The sequence below is a fragment of the Aotus nancymaae genome, unplaced genomic scaffold, assembly GCF_030222135.1.
Source record: "Aotus nancymaae isolate 86718 unplaced genomic scaffold, 86718_ANA_hifiasm-v0.15.2.pri h1tg000036l, whole genome shotgun sequence".
In the NCBI taxonomy this organism is placed as follows: Eukaryota; Metazoa; Chordata; class Mammalia; order Primates; family Aotidae; genus Aotus; species Aotus nancymaae.
Genome location: NW_026988450.1, coordinates 89,046,482 through 89,063,273, shown reverse-complemented (window position 1 = coordinate 89,063,273; position 16,792 = coordinate 89,046,482). Strand labels below are relative to the sequence as shown.

The 16,792-nt window shown below is 57.0% G+C and overlaps 1 protein-coding gene across 4 annotated transcripts in view; it reads left to right on the top strand.

Moving 5' to 3' along the window:
• SLC45A4 (solute carrier family 45 member 4) overlaps positions 1–16,792 on the top strand; it is a 103,723-nt gene that overhangs the window by 82,867 nt on the left and 4,064 nt on the right. For all 4 annotated transcript variants that reach the window (XM_064384658.1, XM_012461212.3, XM_012461213.3 and 1 more), the window contains exons 3-7: positions 8,510–8,698; positions 10,441–10,620; positions 11,234–12,255; positions 13,079–13,178; positions 14,268–14,479. In XM_064384658.1, the coding sequence (XP_064240728.1) occupies positions 8,510–8,698; positions 10,441–10,620; positions 11,234–12,255; positions 13,079–13,178; positions 14,268–14,479 (1,703 nt within the window). The remainder of the gene's footprint in view (positions 1–8,509; positions 8,699–10,440; positions 10,621–11,233; positions 12,256–13,078; positions 13,179–14,267; positions 14,480–16,792) is intronic.

Below are 16,792 nucleotides of genomic sequence, written 5' to 3'. Positions count from 1 at the left end.
CATCTTCAGATGCCCACCTTTGCCTGGGTGCCCCTTTACATGCAGGACAGGACATTTGAAGCCCAGGCTGCTCCAAAGGCCCGAAGCCCGAGAGGGGTGGGCTGCCAGCTCCGAGCTGAGCATTTCTGCCCAGAGGCCATGTGGCCCTGCCTGTGGCCAGGCCTTGGCTGTGAGGGAGGTGCAGGTAGGGGAGTCTGTCTCATCACCAGCCCATCTGTTGTCAGGGCCCACCTAGCACATGCTGGAGCGGCAGAAGGGTCTCTGCCGTGGGCGGAGGCCATGGTCTGCAGGCGCCACCACCTGCCCTGTGCTCTCCTGCGATGGGTCCTGGACAGGGCCTGCTGCCTTGAAGCTCGTGGCCTTGACACAGGAGTGCCTGAGCACCAGGGAGCCACCCCTGCCCGGGGTGGGGGCTTCTACTCAGGCACTGGCCATGGCTGAGGTCCTGAGTGGGATGTGAGCCTGGTGTGTCCCAGAAGAGGAGGTGGGGTGGGCAGCTGGAGCCTGGTGTGGAGAAGGAAGTGGACTGGTGTGGGCTGCCCATCTAGTGGGTAGTGTAGGGCCTTGCAGGCCGCGGGCAGGAGTCTGGACTTTGTCTGAGGGCACTGGACATCGTGGCGAGTATGAGCAGTGGGTTTTGGGGTGGTCACTCTGGCTGCAGGTGGTGGGTGGGCTGTGGCGGATGAGGGCAGAAGCAGGGGTCAGTTGGAAGCTAGCTGTACTCACAGAACTGTGCTCTTGGAAGTGCAGCTCTTTAATGGCGCTAAGCAGTTACTCAGTGTCAGGTAAGGGCAGGAAGGCTTCAGGCAGAGGCAGCAGTGTCTGCGAAGGCCCCGTGGGCGGGAGGAGCTGATGGGAGACGAGTGCCAGGCGGGGATGTGTGGCTGAGGAGGCAGTGGCACCTGGCGCTGAGTGGGTGGTGGCGTGGGTGGTGGTGGCACCCCAGGGTCCTGCCGGCATGAACGGTGGGTGATGGAGCCTTTTCTCTGAGTTAGGGGACCCCAGAGGAGGTCTAGATATGGAACGGCAGATGGAGAGATGAGTTTGGAGTGCGCTGAATTGGAACTTTCCTTTCTCTCCTCTAAGGCCTGGGGTAGCTGTTGGCTCTGGCACTGATAATGCAGCCGAGGGTATGGCCAGCTTTGACCCACGAGCTTAGCCAGGGCTGTAGGACATGTCCTGCATTGTGTGCTCTTCAGGGAGCTTCTGAAATCTCAAACCAAAGGCCATACGGTTGCTTATACAGCTATGATAACATCTGTATCATCACAAAGGTGTTTGCTTATTGCAACATATGTTTTAAAGAGGCATGAGGATGGTGGCTATGTTAACAGGGCAGAGAGCAGCTGATGCTCCAGCCACAGTGGGTGCGTGCCCAAGGAGCTGGCCAGTGAACACAGGTGCCCACAAGCTGGGCACAGGGGTAGGCTCTGAGACAGGACAGCAGCTGTGGAATGTTCTCACTGGCTTTCTGGAGAGTCAGTGTCCTGCTTGGGTCTGGCCAGGGGCCTCTAGCCTGGCTGTGGAGGCACCCCTCCTTGTTGAAGAGGAGAATCAGTGGCCCCTGGGAGCTGCTGGGAGGCCCCTGGTGCAGGGCTGCAGGGAGGGCATCCTCTCCCTGGAAACCAAGCCCAGCCTCAGGGCCGTCCCGTCAAAAGACCCTCAAGAGTCTACTACTGGGGTCAAATTAATGGAGCCTTCAGTATGGTTGGAACACTCCATTTCAAAACTGCTGCCTCCACCCAGATCACCCCAGCTAAAGCCTACAGTGAGCCGCAGCCTTGGCACCTAGCAGCTCCGCACAGCTCTTCCCTGAGGGCTCTGCCTCGCCCTCTAGAAATGAGACCCTGGGTCCCAGCTTTCAAGTTTCAATTCCTCCTCTCCTACGGAAGCCCAAAGCCTGGGAGCTTATTGTCCCCTGCCCCTTGGCCACCTGGACTTCCCCACAGGGCTCAGGGAGCCATGGCTGGGCCTTTGGGAAGGGCCGGCTGGGCCGTGGGTGTTAGAGCCGGACAGTGGCATGTGTGAGAACGCTCCGGGTGCTGCTGTCCCCTCCACTCTAAATGACAGCCCAGTTTGTAGTAGTCTCAGAAAAAGCACCTGAGCTTGCCCCTCTTTTCACACCCTCCCTACCTTCCCTTGGCTCTGTTGGTTCTGGAACATTCCCTGCAGCTGCTGGGCCCTCGCCAGCACAGAGCCTCAGTGCCAGGGAACCCAGTGCCAGCGGCCCTTCCCCTCTTGCAAGCAGGTGGCCCAAGCCCTGCGGGCCCGGCTCCCCTGGGGTGTCTTTCCTAGCTGGGCCCTTCAGAAGGGGCTCCCGCCAGCATGCCTTGACTTAAATTCATCAGAGGTCACTCAGGGATGCTAAGCGTTTCCCACGCAGGAGTGTGCTCACGAGCTTCATGTCACTGTGGCATTTGGTCCCAACACACAAGCATATCTTGATGTGGAAGGCTTTGTCCCTTAAGAAAGAATGCAAGTTCCTGTTCCGATTCCAGATCTTTTGTTAAACGTTTATAGGCAACTTTCCCACTCCCTGACCCCTCCTGCCAGCCTCCCCCTTTGCCAGAAAGTCCCAGTTTATCACACACGGCACTGTGAACAGGAGCCGTCACACGTGACCCGAGCGTCGCCCGTGACCTCACACAGCCCCCGGCCGAGCGGTGACACAGTGAGTATTTCCTGTGAACAGGGAGCCTTCCTGGTCCCACCATTGTTGTTCAACTTTTGCCTGGGAAAAAACATAACTTATTTACTGGGCCTGGTGTTGTGTTTGTTTGGAGCTGGGCTGGGAAATGCCCCGTCCGAGGCGTCCCAGTGGCAGCCCCCTGCCGCGAACGGGGGAAACCAAGTTCTCACCACTGGGGGCGTCGGAGCGGGATCCGCGGGGCGGGAGGCGGTAGGCAGCCTTGCCCTTCCAGGACCGCTTTGAAGATATGATGGAAAATGTTTATTTTTCTTGCCAAGGTGCTTAGACAAAACAAAGGGAGCTGTCCCCTGTTACTTGGGACCATCGTGCAACCCAGCTCTGCAGGCACCTGGCGGGCATCCCGTGGCCATGCTGGCTCAGGTGCTAGGGACTGAGATGGTGCCCTTGACTGCCTGGAGGACTTGAGCTTTCCTTACAGCCTCGAATGGACTTTTGGGCAGACTGGGGAGGCAAGAATGAGACATAGACGCTGCTGGCCCTGTGCCCGCCCCCAGCCTGTCTCTCCATCCTCAGCCTGACCCGCTCGTGGTCTCTGCGGCCTCCACCACATGCCATCCGAGGGAAGCCTTGTTGGCCCTGGCAGCCCCTCCCGCCCTGTGCACCCCAGTCGTGTGTCTCCCGCTCTGACTAGATTCTGGGTTCCTCCAAAGTACACAGGCCAGCACCTGGGGTGGCGCCAGGCCCACCGAGGGGTTCGGCAGTGACAGCTGTCGTCGGGTGTAGATGCCTGGTGCCAGCGTGCCACCCCTTCCAGGGAAAGAGCATGGAGGGCACCCCAGCAGGAGGCATAGGCGGTGGTGCCGCAGTGGGCTCTGCATCTCCACTGGTCCCCTTAGAATGCGCCAGGTGCCAGTCCTGATGTGCAGGCTTGGGGTTGTCCAAGCAGAGGGGAAGATGGAGAAAGGAAGCCCACAGGTGCTGGCCCGGCAGTGTCCCATTGAGGATGGGAACATGGCCCCTGACCCCACAGGGTGTGAAGTGAAAATCACGTCAGGAAGGAAGCACAGTCCATGGCAGCTGTATGGTTTGAGGGGCCGCCCTGCGTCCCAAGGTAGATAAGGCAGGCGTAGGGGTGAGTTAGTGGGGGTCAGAGGGAGGCGTGGGGAGACCTGACCTAGGGCTGGGGGCTGGCAACACCGGAGGGACAGGCCAGGGCCACAGGGGGGCTGGGGCAGCTGTGGGGACTGTAGGAGTCAGAGTGGAGGGCGAAGGGGTGGATGCTTGTGGGTGGAGGTGCCAGGGATACCTGGGGCCCCAGTCCCACCAGGCTCTGGAGGGGCCCGTGGGGCAAGGCTGGAGAAGCAGCCTCCACAGGAGGACTGGGAAGCTGAGGGCCTGGCCTGGGCCCAGCAGTTTCCCCCATTCCCCTGTTTCTTCTTGTCTCCCAGGGTGAGAAGCCTCCCTTGTGGACTGGGGTGGCTATCTGGTCCAGGGCTGCTCTGGACCCAGCGTCTTCTCATCTCCCAGGGCTGTCAGCATGACGGCGGAACCGGTCTGTGCACGCAGCGACGCCTCTAGAGCGGGTGGGCTGGGTCCCACCTGCAGCTCCTCCTGCCCTCCTGACACCCAGCCAGTGCTAGGGGCAGAAGCAAAGCAGGAAGGTGACAGCTGGAAGAGGGAATGCCCGGGTTTCTCACTTGGTACCACTTTTAACCCAACGGTTGGCCTTAGTTGACGCAGCACAGGGTGGCTAAAACTTGGGTGGATAACTCCACTCCCTCTTTCTTGAAAAACCCACAGGCAGAGTTAGGATATGGGGTGGGAATTTCAAACCCTGTATTAAATAAAACCACAAACACTCTCAAAGGAATGTAACGGTGTCATCTATAATACATCTTCCACAGTGTCTAGGATACAACTCAGTATTATTCCACCTTTTTTTTTTGGAGAGACGGTGTTTCGCTCTGGCTGGAGTGCAGTGCAGTGGCTCGATCTCGGCGCACCACAACCTCCACCTCCCGGGTTCAAGTGATTCTCCTGCCTCAGCCTCCCGAGTAGCTGGGATTACAGGCATGTGCTACCACGCTCAGCTAATTTTGTATTTTTAGTAGGGACGGGGTTTCTCCATGTTGGTCAGGCTGGTCTCAAACTCCCGACCTCAGGTGATCCACTTGCCTCAGCCTCCCAAAGTTTTGGGATTACAGGTGTGAGCCACCGCACTGGCAGACACTTTTTTTTGAGACGGAGTTTCGCTCTTGTTACCCAGACTGGAGTGCAATGGCGCGATCTCGGCTTACCGCAACCTCTGCCTCCTGGGTTCAGGCAATTCTCCTGCCTCAGCCTCCTGAGTAGCTGGGATTACAGGCACGCGCCACCATGCCCAGCTAATTTTTTGTATTTTTAGTAGAGACGGGGTTTCACCACGTTGACCAGGACGGTCTCGATCTCTTGACCTCATGATCCACCCGCCTCGGCCTCCCAAAGTGCTGGGATTACAGGCAGACACTTTTTTTAAAAGCAAAGGGGACCCTTGCTCGGAAGGCAGTGGAGGCTGACCCACGATAACGCCACGGCTGTGCTGGCCAGATGGATGTGCACAACTATGCCGAAGGACAGAAGCCATGCTCAGAATGGAGAGCAGGGAGTCCCAGCAGAGAAATAAAAGCTATAGAAAAAGCCAAATGGAAGCTCTAGGTCTGAAAAAATAACAGCATCAAAATAGAAAAGGAACCAGATGGGGTTAATGGCAGATTGGAGAGGACAGAAGAGTCAGTGGACTTAATGATTAATCAGTAGAAATAGTCATATGCAGAAAACAAGAAATGAAGTCCCAGGAAACAGGGATGACCTCAAAGGTCTCATGTCTGTAATTGGAACCCCAGAAGAAAAGAAATAGAGAATGGGACATAAAAACTTAAAGGGCCAGGAGCAGTGGCTCAATCCTGTTATCTCAGCACTTTGGGAGGCCGAGGTGGGCAGATTGCTTGAGCTCAGAAGTTTGAGACCAGCTTGGCCAACACGGCGAAACCCTGTCTTTACAAAAAATACAAAGATTAGCCATGTGTGGTGGTGCACACCTGTACCCAGCTACTCAGGAGGCTGAGGCACAGGAATTGCTTGAACTCGGGAGGCCAGACATTGCAATGAGCCAAGATTGCGCCATGGCACTCCAGCCTGGTTGACAGAGCAAGACCCTGTCTCAAAAAAACAAAAACAAACAAACAAAAAAAACCCACAGCTTTGAAGTAAGACATATGGAATGTTTTCTAAACTTGGTGAAACGTTAATATAAATCTACAAATTCATAAAGCTCAAGGAAGCCCAACCAGGAGGTGTGTGCAGAAATCCCTGTCTAGGCTTGTCACTGTCAAACTGCTGAAAACCAACAGTAAAGAGAATCCTTAAAGCAGCCCAAGGAAAAAAGATACATCAGTGACATAGGAGGGAACACGCACGGGAGTCACCGCAGCCGCCCTGTCAGAAACTGTAGCGCTCTGAACACAGCGGATTACATCCTCAAGGATCTGGGCTGGGAGGAATTCACCCAGAATTCTGTGTCCAGCAAAAGTATTCTTCAAGAGTCAAAGTGTAATAAAGAGAGTTCAGACAAATTCCAAGCACATTTGTCGCTCTTAGAGCCCCTTTATTAGAAATGCTAAAAAAAAAAAAACAACTAAAGAAAATCCTTCAGGCTTAAGCGAAAGGCTATCAGATGAAAACGCAGGTTTTTCAAAAAGGAACGAGGCCTACTGGAAATGGTCAGATGGTCTTGGTTCAGGTCAGCTAGTGTTCAAGCCCTCTGTGAGTCACAGGTCCCATCTGTGCCAGCCTGGGTGGGCGGCACGGAGAGAGGAGGGAGCGGCCACAGCCCTCGGGGGGGCACGGTCTCTCGGGAGTGCATGTGGGTGGCTGAGGCGGCTTGGATGCTGTGGAAAAGGCAGGCACTGCCGTGCCCAGGGTGGCGGGGGCCTCCTAGGTGGATGGCCCCCAAGGAGTTTGAAAAGTGACAGCAGGTGGGGGTTCCGTAGGCAGGGAGGTGAGAACCAGCGTGCCGCTACAGGAGACACCCAGAGCCCTTCCGGGTACACACTCCAGGGGGCCAGGGCAGCACACAGGCCCTGCAGCTCTGCCAGGAGCACCCATCACGGGGTTTGCCCACAGTGATTGGTTCAGTCTGCATGTGGTGAGAGTAATAACCGCTTCCCATTCTCTCTGCGCCCTCTGTGTAGTTTTGATAAAGAGCCTCTTCTGAGAAATAGGCTTCCTGATGGATAATTATTAACAAGGGCAGGGACGCCAAGGAACCCGGGTCTGCCATGTAAATTCTCACCCGTCCAGCGGACACGCTCCACAGACTCCTCGCTTCCTGAAACATCAGTCCTTTCTGCTGACTTAGGAGTAAAATTCACCCTTCCTGAGGTGTGCAGTGCAGAGGTCAAAGCAGACACCTGAAATTCTTGGCCAAATGCGCAAATGTTTGAGTGGGCACGTTAGCAGTAATTGTGAAAGCTTCTTCCCTCCTCTGAAAATGATTTCCTCCTCCCACACAAGTTTATTTTTCTTGCTAGTTCAACACAATACTCTTAGTGGCTTTTGGCAGCGTAAAACATTAGCCAGATGAGCCGCCGGCGTGTCAAGCACCTTTATTTAGTAAGGCAGCGTTTTCCTGACGTACAGCATGGGGAGAGGGCACCGATCTCAGGTCCCTTGTGGGATGAATTGGCACCACGTGGCTGGAGCGTGGGGCTCCCATCCAGATCAAGAAGAGACCTCCAGTCCCAGAGCCCACCTCACTTCAGCCACTGCCCCCGTCAAGGGCGACTGGCACCCAGGTTCTCACAGCGGAGAGTCCTTTCTGTGCCTTTGGACGTCACACAACAGGTGTCAGAGGCGCGTGCTCGTCTGTGTGCGGCCGCTTCGCTCGGCGCTGTGAGTGAGCTCGGGCACACGGCTGCGCATTCCCGTGCTGCAGCACTTATGACTGTGCCCACATCATGTGCCCACCTGGCTGGCGATGGACACGCGGGTTTGTGTGATAGGGAGGCAGCCTGTAGACTCAGGGACAAAATTTGAAATCAGGTAGCCCAGGGCTGAAATTCTAGCTTTGTGACCCAGGTGGATTACCTGACCTCTCTGAACTTGAGGATCCCTGTCTGCAATAGGCACAGTATTTCCTGCCTCCCTGGGTGCTCAGGAAGGAGAAAGTGAGCGTGACAGGTGTCATCTGCAACCCTTTGGCTCCAGCTGGACACATTCATCCCCCCTGCCCCAACCCAGTAGCCACTCAGAGCAGCCCTTTGCCAGCTGTGGGGACCCTCTGTAGGACCCTCTGGTGCATTTTCAGCCAGTGAGGTCCAGGTGTGGTGGGCCTTTCCTGCCTCTGTGAAACTGCAGTCCCCATCCTGCTCTTGTAGGCCGTCTGGTGTCGAGGGACAGTGGCCCTGTGCCTGTCACCCTCCAAGTGGCCTACAGCAGCCCCGAAGCCCTGGTCAGCACCAGCCGTGTGGAGGGGTTTTCAGCCTGTGTCCAGCCCTGGGCGGGGCTCCCTCCACGTGCCTGCGCGGTCAGCGTGTGCTGACCCTCAGGCTAGAGCCTGGGCAGGTGGGGCCCACTGGCCCTCCAAGGTCTGGCTCCTTTTCTCTGGCCACCTGATGCTTATATTGTGGCCGGATTGACTTCAGATATCTGGCTTTGCAGAAAAAAGAGTCCGCCCCATGGAGACACAACCCGAGGTGGGGGGTGCGCGTGTGCACGTGCATGCGTGTACACAGAGGCACCTGCTGTCACCGGGCTCCCAAGCAGACTATGGCAGAGCCTGGCCAGTGCTTGCGTGTACGACGGTCCTCGTGTCCCTTGCAGGCCTTCCGGAGCAGTACTACAGCCTCACCTGGTTCCTGAGCCCCATCCTTGGCCTCATCTTCACGCCTCTCATTGGGTCTGCCAGTGACCGGTGCACCCTGAGCTGGGGCCGCCGGCGGCCTTTCATCCTCGCGCTCTGCGTCGGCGTGCTCTTCGGCGTTGCGCTTTTCCTTAATGGCTCTGCCATCGGTAAGTTTCTCCTCACACGGGCGGGGCTCTGGCCCTGGGTAGCTCCACTCAGTAAAAGCTGAATGGTCTTGACCATTCAGGCTGACCCCGTGTGGGGCTGGCCGGGCTGCTGGGGACACCCTGGCGGTGACCACCCCGCAGGCCGCCTGGCAGCGCCGAAGCCAGCCCCACGTGGGAAAGCTGGAGGAACCTGTTCACAGGGAAACGCTTCCTGTTGTGACCGCTTGCTTTTGATGCGTATCTGACGCCGCGTCCTGTTTCCAGCATTCTTTCAGAAATTATCTTTGCTTTTTTTGTTCTCCTTTTCTTCGACTTGGTGTTAAAATGTCCAGGACCTGGTTTGATGTCTGTGTTTTGCCTTTTTGGTGGTGGTTTTCTTTTGCAACTGTGTGTGGGAAAATACTTTTTGCCTGTAGGGCACCTATCAAAACTATTAAAAATACAACATTTTCTGGCAACAACTTTTTGAGACTGAGGAGCTTAATCTGTTCTGAACTCGAGGAACTTGCCCCAGGTCTGCATGTTGCAGAGGGAGGTAAGGGAGTTGGAGCGGCCGGAGGAGAGGCCCTGGGACACTTCTCAGAGCCCGAGTGGGCACTGGACGTGGGGCAGGCTTTGTCACCAACAGGCGATGCCTCTGATTGTGTGTGGGGGTGCAGCTGCCCTGGTGCCTGCTGGCCCCGGAGCTCCCGCCCCCCACCCCCAGCCTGTCCGTGTCCCTCAGAAACAGCCCTCTCCTCCCCACCATTACCTAGATGGAGAGGGAAACAACATGACTTCCCAGGACTGTGTCTTTGCGGGAGGTCCTCCCAAATGTGACCCAGATGCAGCCAGCTTAGGAGCCCCAGCCCCTCTGCCTTGGAGCTGTCTCCTGCCCGTGGTCTGAGGCGGCCAGCAAGGACCACCTGGGCAGAAAGCCCTTCTCCTGCGCCTCCACGGGCAGGTGTGTCTGCGTTCAGGCTAATCACAGCACCTCAGGTCCTGGGTCCCAGGCCCTGCCCACAGTTCCTCTAATCTCGTCAGGAGGGCACTGCTTGTCTCCCTGGTGGGAAGTGACAGATTGAACCTCAGCCGCCAACATTGCTCTGGATTCAGGGGCACACTCCCCGAGGCCAGAGGGATGTGGATAGGGACAGCTGCCTTTGGGTGCCAGCAGCCTTTTGCAGGAGGACCTGAAGGAGGCGAGGCCCCGGCACGTTTCTCTCCAGAGCCACATCTCCTGAACCCAGGCAAAGCCTCCAAAGTTTGGGGTGTCATTTCCTTTCAGACCTAGAGCAGGCCCGTGAGACCCCCTGCACCTGCCTCGTGAAGCCTTGTCAGTGTCGCCCACGGGTTGTCTGTGGCGTGAGCGCTTTGCCCCATGGACGTCTGCACTATCCTGTGTGGCCTCCTTAGCGACACTGAGTTACTGCTTCCAGCACAGCAGCCGTAATCTGATGGCCGGGGTAGGAAGGACCATCCTCCTACTTTCTGTCTGAAAGAACATCAAGGGTGATGTAAAACCCTCGGAGAGGGTTTACTAACCGAATGGGGAGAAGAAACCCTGGAAGCCACAGAGTACACAGAGGAAAACCTAGCTCCTGTCCCCTGCATCTGAGCCAAAGAGCCCCGCTCTCTTGTGCAGAAAGGCTGGCGTGGCTTCGTGGCCGTGCCCCCTCCGTGTGCCCCTTCCACATGGCCGTTTGCTCTCGGGCCCTGACCTCTCTCTCGGCCCTGACCGCTGCCCTGTGTGCTCTGCACAGGTCTGGCCCTCGGTGATGTCCCCGGCCGGCAGCCCATCGGCATCGTGCTCACGGTGCTGGGGGTGGTGGTCCTGGACTTCAGCGCCGATGCCACCGAGGGGCCCATTCGCGCCTATCTGCTGGACGTGGTGGACAGCGAGGAGCAGGACATGGCCCTCAACATCCACGCCTTCTCTGCCGGTAACGCTCCCCTGCACTGAGACAGGGTGGCCGGGGTCCAGCATGCCCAGGCCCGGTGTGGGGAGGGGACAGGAGCCTGTGCTCCCGTGGTCAGTGCTACCTCATCAGGCTGCATGGTGGGCTGAGGCAGTGGGCAGGGTCTCAGGGCTGGAAGGTAACCAGGGGCACCCCTCGACCACTGAGCAGTGGGCCGAGGCACTGAGGAGCCTCCAGGGGCAGGAGGCCAGGCCTGCTGGGGTGATGTACTGCTCACACAGCGAACCTCCCGGCCCTGCACGGACCTCGACCTCCAGCCGGCGGTGTTCCCGTCCAGGTCAATGTGGTAGGCTCCGTGTGCTGAGGGCAGGGCATTCAGCACAGGAGGCATGCACTGTGTCCGTCCTGGGACGGTCTGCCCCTCATTGATGGAGCGGTGATTCTATTAGGTCAGAATTCTCAGAGATAGGGGCAGCTGCAGTTTCTGGTTTTGTTTTTCCTACCGCCTTCTCCTCCTCCATCCCCTGACTCCTAACAGGAGTGCAGCCCTGGCCCCTGTTAGAGGGAGAGGCCCTTCCAGAGCTTTCCCTGTGGCCTTTTGCCACCAGCTCACCACCTGCTGCTTCCTCCCCCGCAGGCCTCGGCGGGGCAGTCGGCTACGTACTGGGTGGGCTGGACTGGACGCAGACCTTCCTGGGCAGCTGGTTCCGGACACAGAACCAGGTGCTCTTCTTCTTCGCCGCCATCATCTTCACGGTGTCTGTGGCCCTGCACCTGTTCAGCATCGAGGAGGAGCAGTACAGCCCGCAGCAGGAGCGCAGCGCTGAGGAGCCCAGCGCCCTGGACGGGGGCGAGCCGCACAGCGTCCCTGCCTTCCCGGACGAGGTGCAGTCGGAGCACGAGCTGGCCCTGGACTACCTGGACGTGGACATCGTGCGCAGCAAGAGCGACTCGGCGCTGCACGTGCCGGACGCCGCGCTGGACCTGGAGCCCGAGCTGCTCTTCCTGCACGACATCGAGCCCTCCATCTTCCAAGACACCTCCTACCCTGCCACCCCCTGCAGCACCAGCCAGGAACTTGCCAAGGCCAGGCTGCCCCACCTGGCCACCTTCCTCAGGGAAGCCGCCAAGGAGGACGAGACCTTGCTGGATAATCACTTGAATGAAGCTAAAATCCCAAACGGAAGTGGCTCCCCAGCAAAAGATGCTCTCGGCGGCTACGCCAGGGTGGACGTGAAGCCCTTGGCCACGTCGAGCTCCGTGCGGCGGCGGCGACATGCGTTCCGCCGGCAGGCCTCCAGCACCTTCTCTTACTACGGCAAGCTTGGGTCCCACTGCTACCGCTACCGGCGTGCCAACGCGGTGGTGCTGATCAAGCCGTCGCGCAGCATGAGCGACCTGTATGACATACAGAAGCGGCAGCGGCAGCGGCGCCGGCACCGGAACCAGAGCGGGGCCACCAACTCCAGTGGAGACACAGAGAGCGAGGAGGGGGAGGGTGAGACCACCGTGCGCCTGCTGTGGCTCTCCATGCTGAAGATGCCCAGGGAGCTGATGCGCCTGTGCCTCTGCCACCTCCTCACCTGGTTCTCCGTCATCGCTGAGGCCGTGTTCTACACCGACTTCATGGGCCAAGTCATCTTCGAGGGTGACCCCAAGGTGAGTGCTCGGCCACTGGAGCAGGCCCCCTCCACCTACCTGCAGCTCACCGAGAAACTCGCAGGCTGGGCCGGGGGGCATCTTCTTGGTGCCCACGCGTGTCAAGGAGGGCGCACGGGGCCTCCTGTGCAGGTGAGGGACCCACGGCAGGCAGCTGGCCTGTGCACTCCCCTGGGAACTTGGTCGGGGCCATCCTGGAGGCCACGGGTGGGGGTTGCAGTGAGGCCCATGGTGAGCAATCGCGAATGCCAGGTGCCGATTCTGGTGCTGAACAGGGTGTCTGTTACTGTGTCAGGCTACCCCAAAGCAGAACAGCTCAAATGATGCCCTGCTGTCGCTCATTCTAGGCTCATGGGCGGCTCTTCGGGTCCTGTGGTAACGGCTGGGTCACACCCATGGCCGCTTTTGCCAAGAGAACCAAGGTGCCCTCAGCGCACACTCGGGCCTCCTGCCTGTCTCCACACGGTCCCTCCCCTTCCGAGTCCAGTCTGAGCTGCTCCATGCAGTAGCTCCAAGAGGGTCAAGGCCATGGGGCATGACTTCTGCAAGTCCAGCCCAGCCCAGCCCAGACGGGGGAGCGGGGAGCGCAGACCAGAACCCGCCTCTTGCTGCGCTAGCAGAGTCACAGCACAGATCGTCTGTCGTCTGGGAGGCATGGAAATGCTTAACCAGATAGCAACCGACTTGGGGCGGGCCGTGCTCCTGGAGGGGACTCTCCTGTCACCACTCTTAAAATGAGTAGCTGGCCAGCAGCCGTTCCCGTGGGAAATACGCTCCTGGGCCTGGAGATGCCCTCATCAGCCCCGTCTCATTTCCGGAACAGGCCGCCTCGAACTCCACCGCCTGGCAAGCCTACAACGCCGGGGTGAAGATGGGCTGCTGGGGCCTGGTCATTTATGCGGCCACTGGTGCCATCTGCTCAGGTAAGAGCTAGGTCAGGTCAGCACTCGCAGCCCAGAAAACGCTCAGATCAGAAATGTGGATGAGAGAATCCTGCACCTTAGAATCTGGGGCTGTCAATCACACCCTGACTTCCAGGTCCCTCAGAACAGGGCCATCCCTTGGGGAGAAGCATGGAAATTCCCCTCATTTCAGGAGAAAAGGCCGCTGTGGGCTGGCACGGAGCAGTGTGTTTCTGAGACGCCTTTGGGACCTGTCCTGCTCGTGTGGTCCCACGGCGCGGTCCCATGTCAGTGGCACCTCCCGACACGCTGTCCCTGGCCCTAGTGCAGAGCTGGATGGTGGCCTGGAGGGCAGAGCAGGGCGCAGGCACGTTTAACCCTGAGGGATGGGCTGGGGTGGCAGGTTTCCGTCCCTCGGCAGCACACCCAGGCTCGCCGGGAACCAGGGGTAATTGGGTCAGGGGTCTCTGAGCCGAGTGCGAGTCAGGCTGGCCTGCCTGGACTCTGAACGTGGGGAAGGCCAGCTTCATTCAGCCTGAGCTAGACGTGAGGATGGCCGAAGTAAATGCCTCTTGGTCAGCTGCAGCCGGTGCGATGGCCCATGCTGTTGCTACCACTTTAACAGAGGAATTCTTAGCAGAGCACCTTCCCAGAAGAGGTGACATCTGAGCCACCGGGTCAGGAAGGGTGAGGGAAGAACAGAGGTGCCCATGAGAAAAACCAGCAACAATGTCCCGAGGCAGAACTGCCCGCTGCTGCCCACCTCAGAAGAAATCGTCCCGTATGTGAGGCCAGAGAAGGCACTGAGTGGTCCCAGATTGGTAGAGCAGGGCAGGGGTCCCTGGGAGCCGCAGGAAGAGCTGGGTTATGGGGCCTGGAACAAGGAGGGCCAACTTCCCTCTGTGGTGCTGAAGCCACTGGGCCTCCCAGTGGGCCCATGAGCTACAAGCATGTGCCAGAGGTCCATGCTGCTGCGTCTGCCTGAGCAGGCCCAGGTTCAGCCGGAATGAGGGAAGGTTAGGTGGATGGAGGGGGTCGAGGGAAGGGATGGTGGAGGGAGCCCGACAGGAGCCAGCCACCCGCCCACTGTCCCTGTCCTTCTCTCTGCAGCCCTGTTACAGAAGTACTTGGACAACTACGACCTGAGCGTCAGGGTGATCTACGTGCTGGGGACTCTGGGCTTCTCTGTGGGCACTGCCGTGATGGCCATGTTTCCCGATGTCTACGTCGCCATGGTCACCATCAGCACCATGGGTATCGTCTCCATGAGCATCTCTTACTGCCCCTACGCCCTGCTGGGCCAGTACCATGACATCAAGCAGGTGCGTGCCACAGCAGCCTTGAGAGCCGCGTCCCAGCCTCCCAAGTGCCTTCTGTCCCCTCAGAGCAGAGCCCTGCACTTCCACAGGGGAAGGCTCACCACACAGATGGCCCTCCGCCGTCTATGCTTCTGACAAGGCTCCTCCCAAAGCCCACAGAGCCACCACCTGTCCCTGGGCGGCCCCTGGCCACAAAGGGTCTTCTTCAGCCGCCCCCACCCCCTAGCACCTCCCAGAGGTTTCTGGAGGCAGAAGCACTGTCCCTGCTCCTTCGATCCCCTCAGGCCCAGTCACAGTTCCCTGAGGGGGAAGCTCCAGCCAGCCCTGTCCAGTGGGGCGGGAGGAGAGCCACACAGGTATGCCTACACTTCCTGGTAGCCACATTTAGAAAGTGGGATGGCCAGTGAAAGCTAGCATATTTTATTTAACCTGGTGAAACATTATTTCAACATGTACTCTGTATGAAAAAATCACCACGATATTTTACACTCTCGCTAATCGTTGAAATTGTGTGTATATTACATCACCGCACATCACAGATGAGACGAATTTTATCTCAAATGCTCAGTAACCACAGCACAGGCAGACTTTTGTCTCCTTCTAGATTTTATGCAGCTGAAACATCTGGCTTCATCTCTGGGTTTCACTCGCATGCATGCTGGCAGCAGCACGGCCGGCCTTTTCATGATGCTTCCTGCTTTGTGGGCATTTGGGTTATGCTGTCACAGGTAGCACTGTTGGAGCGTCCCCGGCCACACCTCCTTGTGTGCCCTTGCTCTTGGTTGACAGTCACCTTGGAGTAGATGTGGTGTGTATGGTTTGAGGTAGGGATCAAGACTTTTATTTTTTCCCACTACATATGGGTGTTTGCCCAGGTCATGACCCAGTGCTGTTACCTGCCCCTCTGTGCAGTGCCATCTTTGTCGTAAATTGGGCTTTCTTGTAAGCGTGTGTTTCTGCTCTCTTCTGTTTGTCTGTTCTAAGAAATGTCAACTGTCTCAATTAAACTAGTTTTATAATAAGCCTTGAAACCTGGTGGTAGAAATCCCTCAACTTTGTTGTTCTTCAGGATCGTCTTGGCTATTCTTAACCATTTATTTGTCATCTAAATGTGAGACTCAGCTTCTGGGCTTTTAAAATTGAAAACAAATTATATCAGTCAATTTGGGGAGAGTTAATGACTTCGTAGTATGGAGCTTCCGATACCTAAGTGCTCCATCCCCTTCTATTATTAATCCTCAGTGCACATCCGGAGATTCTCTGGGCCATCTGCTTATGCAGCCACATCGTCTGTCTGATGAGCTGTATTTCCTCTTTCCGGATTCTCCGTACCTGTTACTTATTTTCCTTGCCTTCTCGGAACGGCTGGAACCTCCAGTACAGAATAAACTGAAGTGGTGTTTGCTCTTTCAAATCAGCAGGGAGTATTTAATATCTCACTTAATGTCTTTCTAGGAAGTATGATGCTTTTTTTTTTTTCTGAGAGAGAGTCGCACTCTGTTGCCTAGGCTGGAGTCCAGTGGCACGAACCCGGCTCACTGCATCCTCCACCTCCCAGATACTCAGCCCACTGAGCAGCTGGAATTATGGTGCCCACCACCATGCCTGGCTAGTTTTTGTATTCTTAGTAGAGACGAGGTTTCACCATGTTGACCAGACTGATCTCAAAACTCCTGGCCTCAGGTGACCCGCCTGCCTCACCCTCCCAATGTGCTGGGATTACAGGCATGAGCCACTGCACTGGCCCAGAAGCATGATGCTTTGATCTGTGTTTTCCTGAGAATGTGTCCATTTCATCTGCACTTTCAGAATTATTAGCACTAAATTGTTTACTGTAGTCTTGTGATCTAATGAGACAGAACCCGTAGTGCTGTCTCCTTTCTCCTTCCTGTGGTAGTTGTCTGTGACTGTTGATTTGTGTTTCGAGGCACCTTGGCCGTCAGTCTTCCCTGCCACATGTCCGTGTGCTTGCACGTTTGTTACCACCCTTTGCCATCTCCTGCCTTCTGTTACGTCTTGGTTTAATTTGCTGTTGCTCATTTCTTACTCAACTTCCAGCCTAATATTTGCAGGTAAGGCCGCTTTCCCTCTACGTGCACCTTTAGCTGCACTGTGTGCGGGTTCTAACATGTTTTCTTTTCAAAGATTTTTATAATTTTCATTGTGATTTCTATTTTGAACTGTGAATTATTTAGAAGGACATTGATGGAATTCCAGCATTTGGGCTGTTGCCAGTTGTCATGTTGTTAGTGATGTCCGGTGTGATTCCTTAGTGGCCAGAGAACGTATCCCATGTGAGCGCAGCCTTGCAGTTAG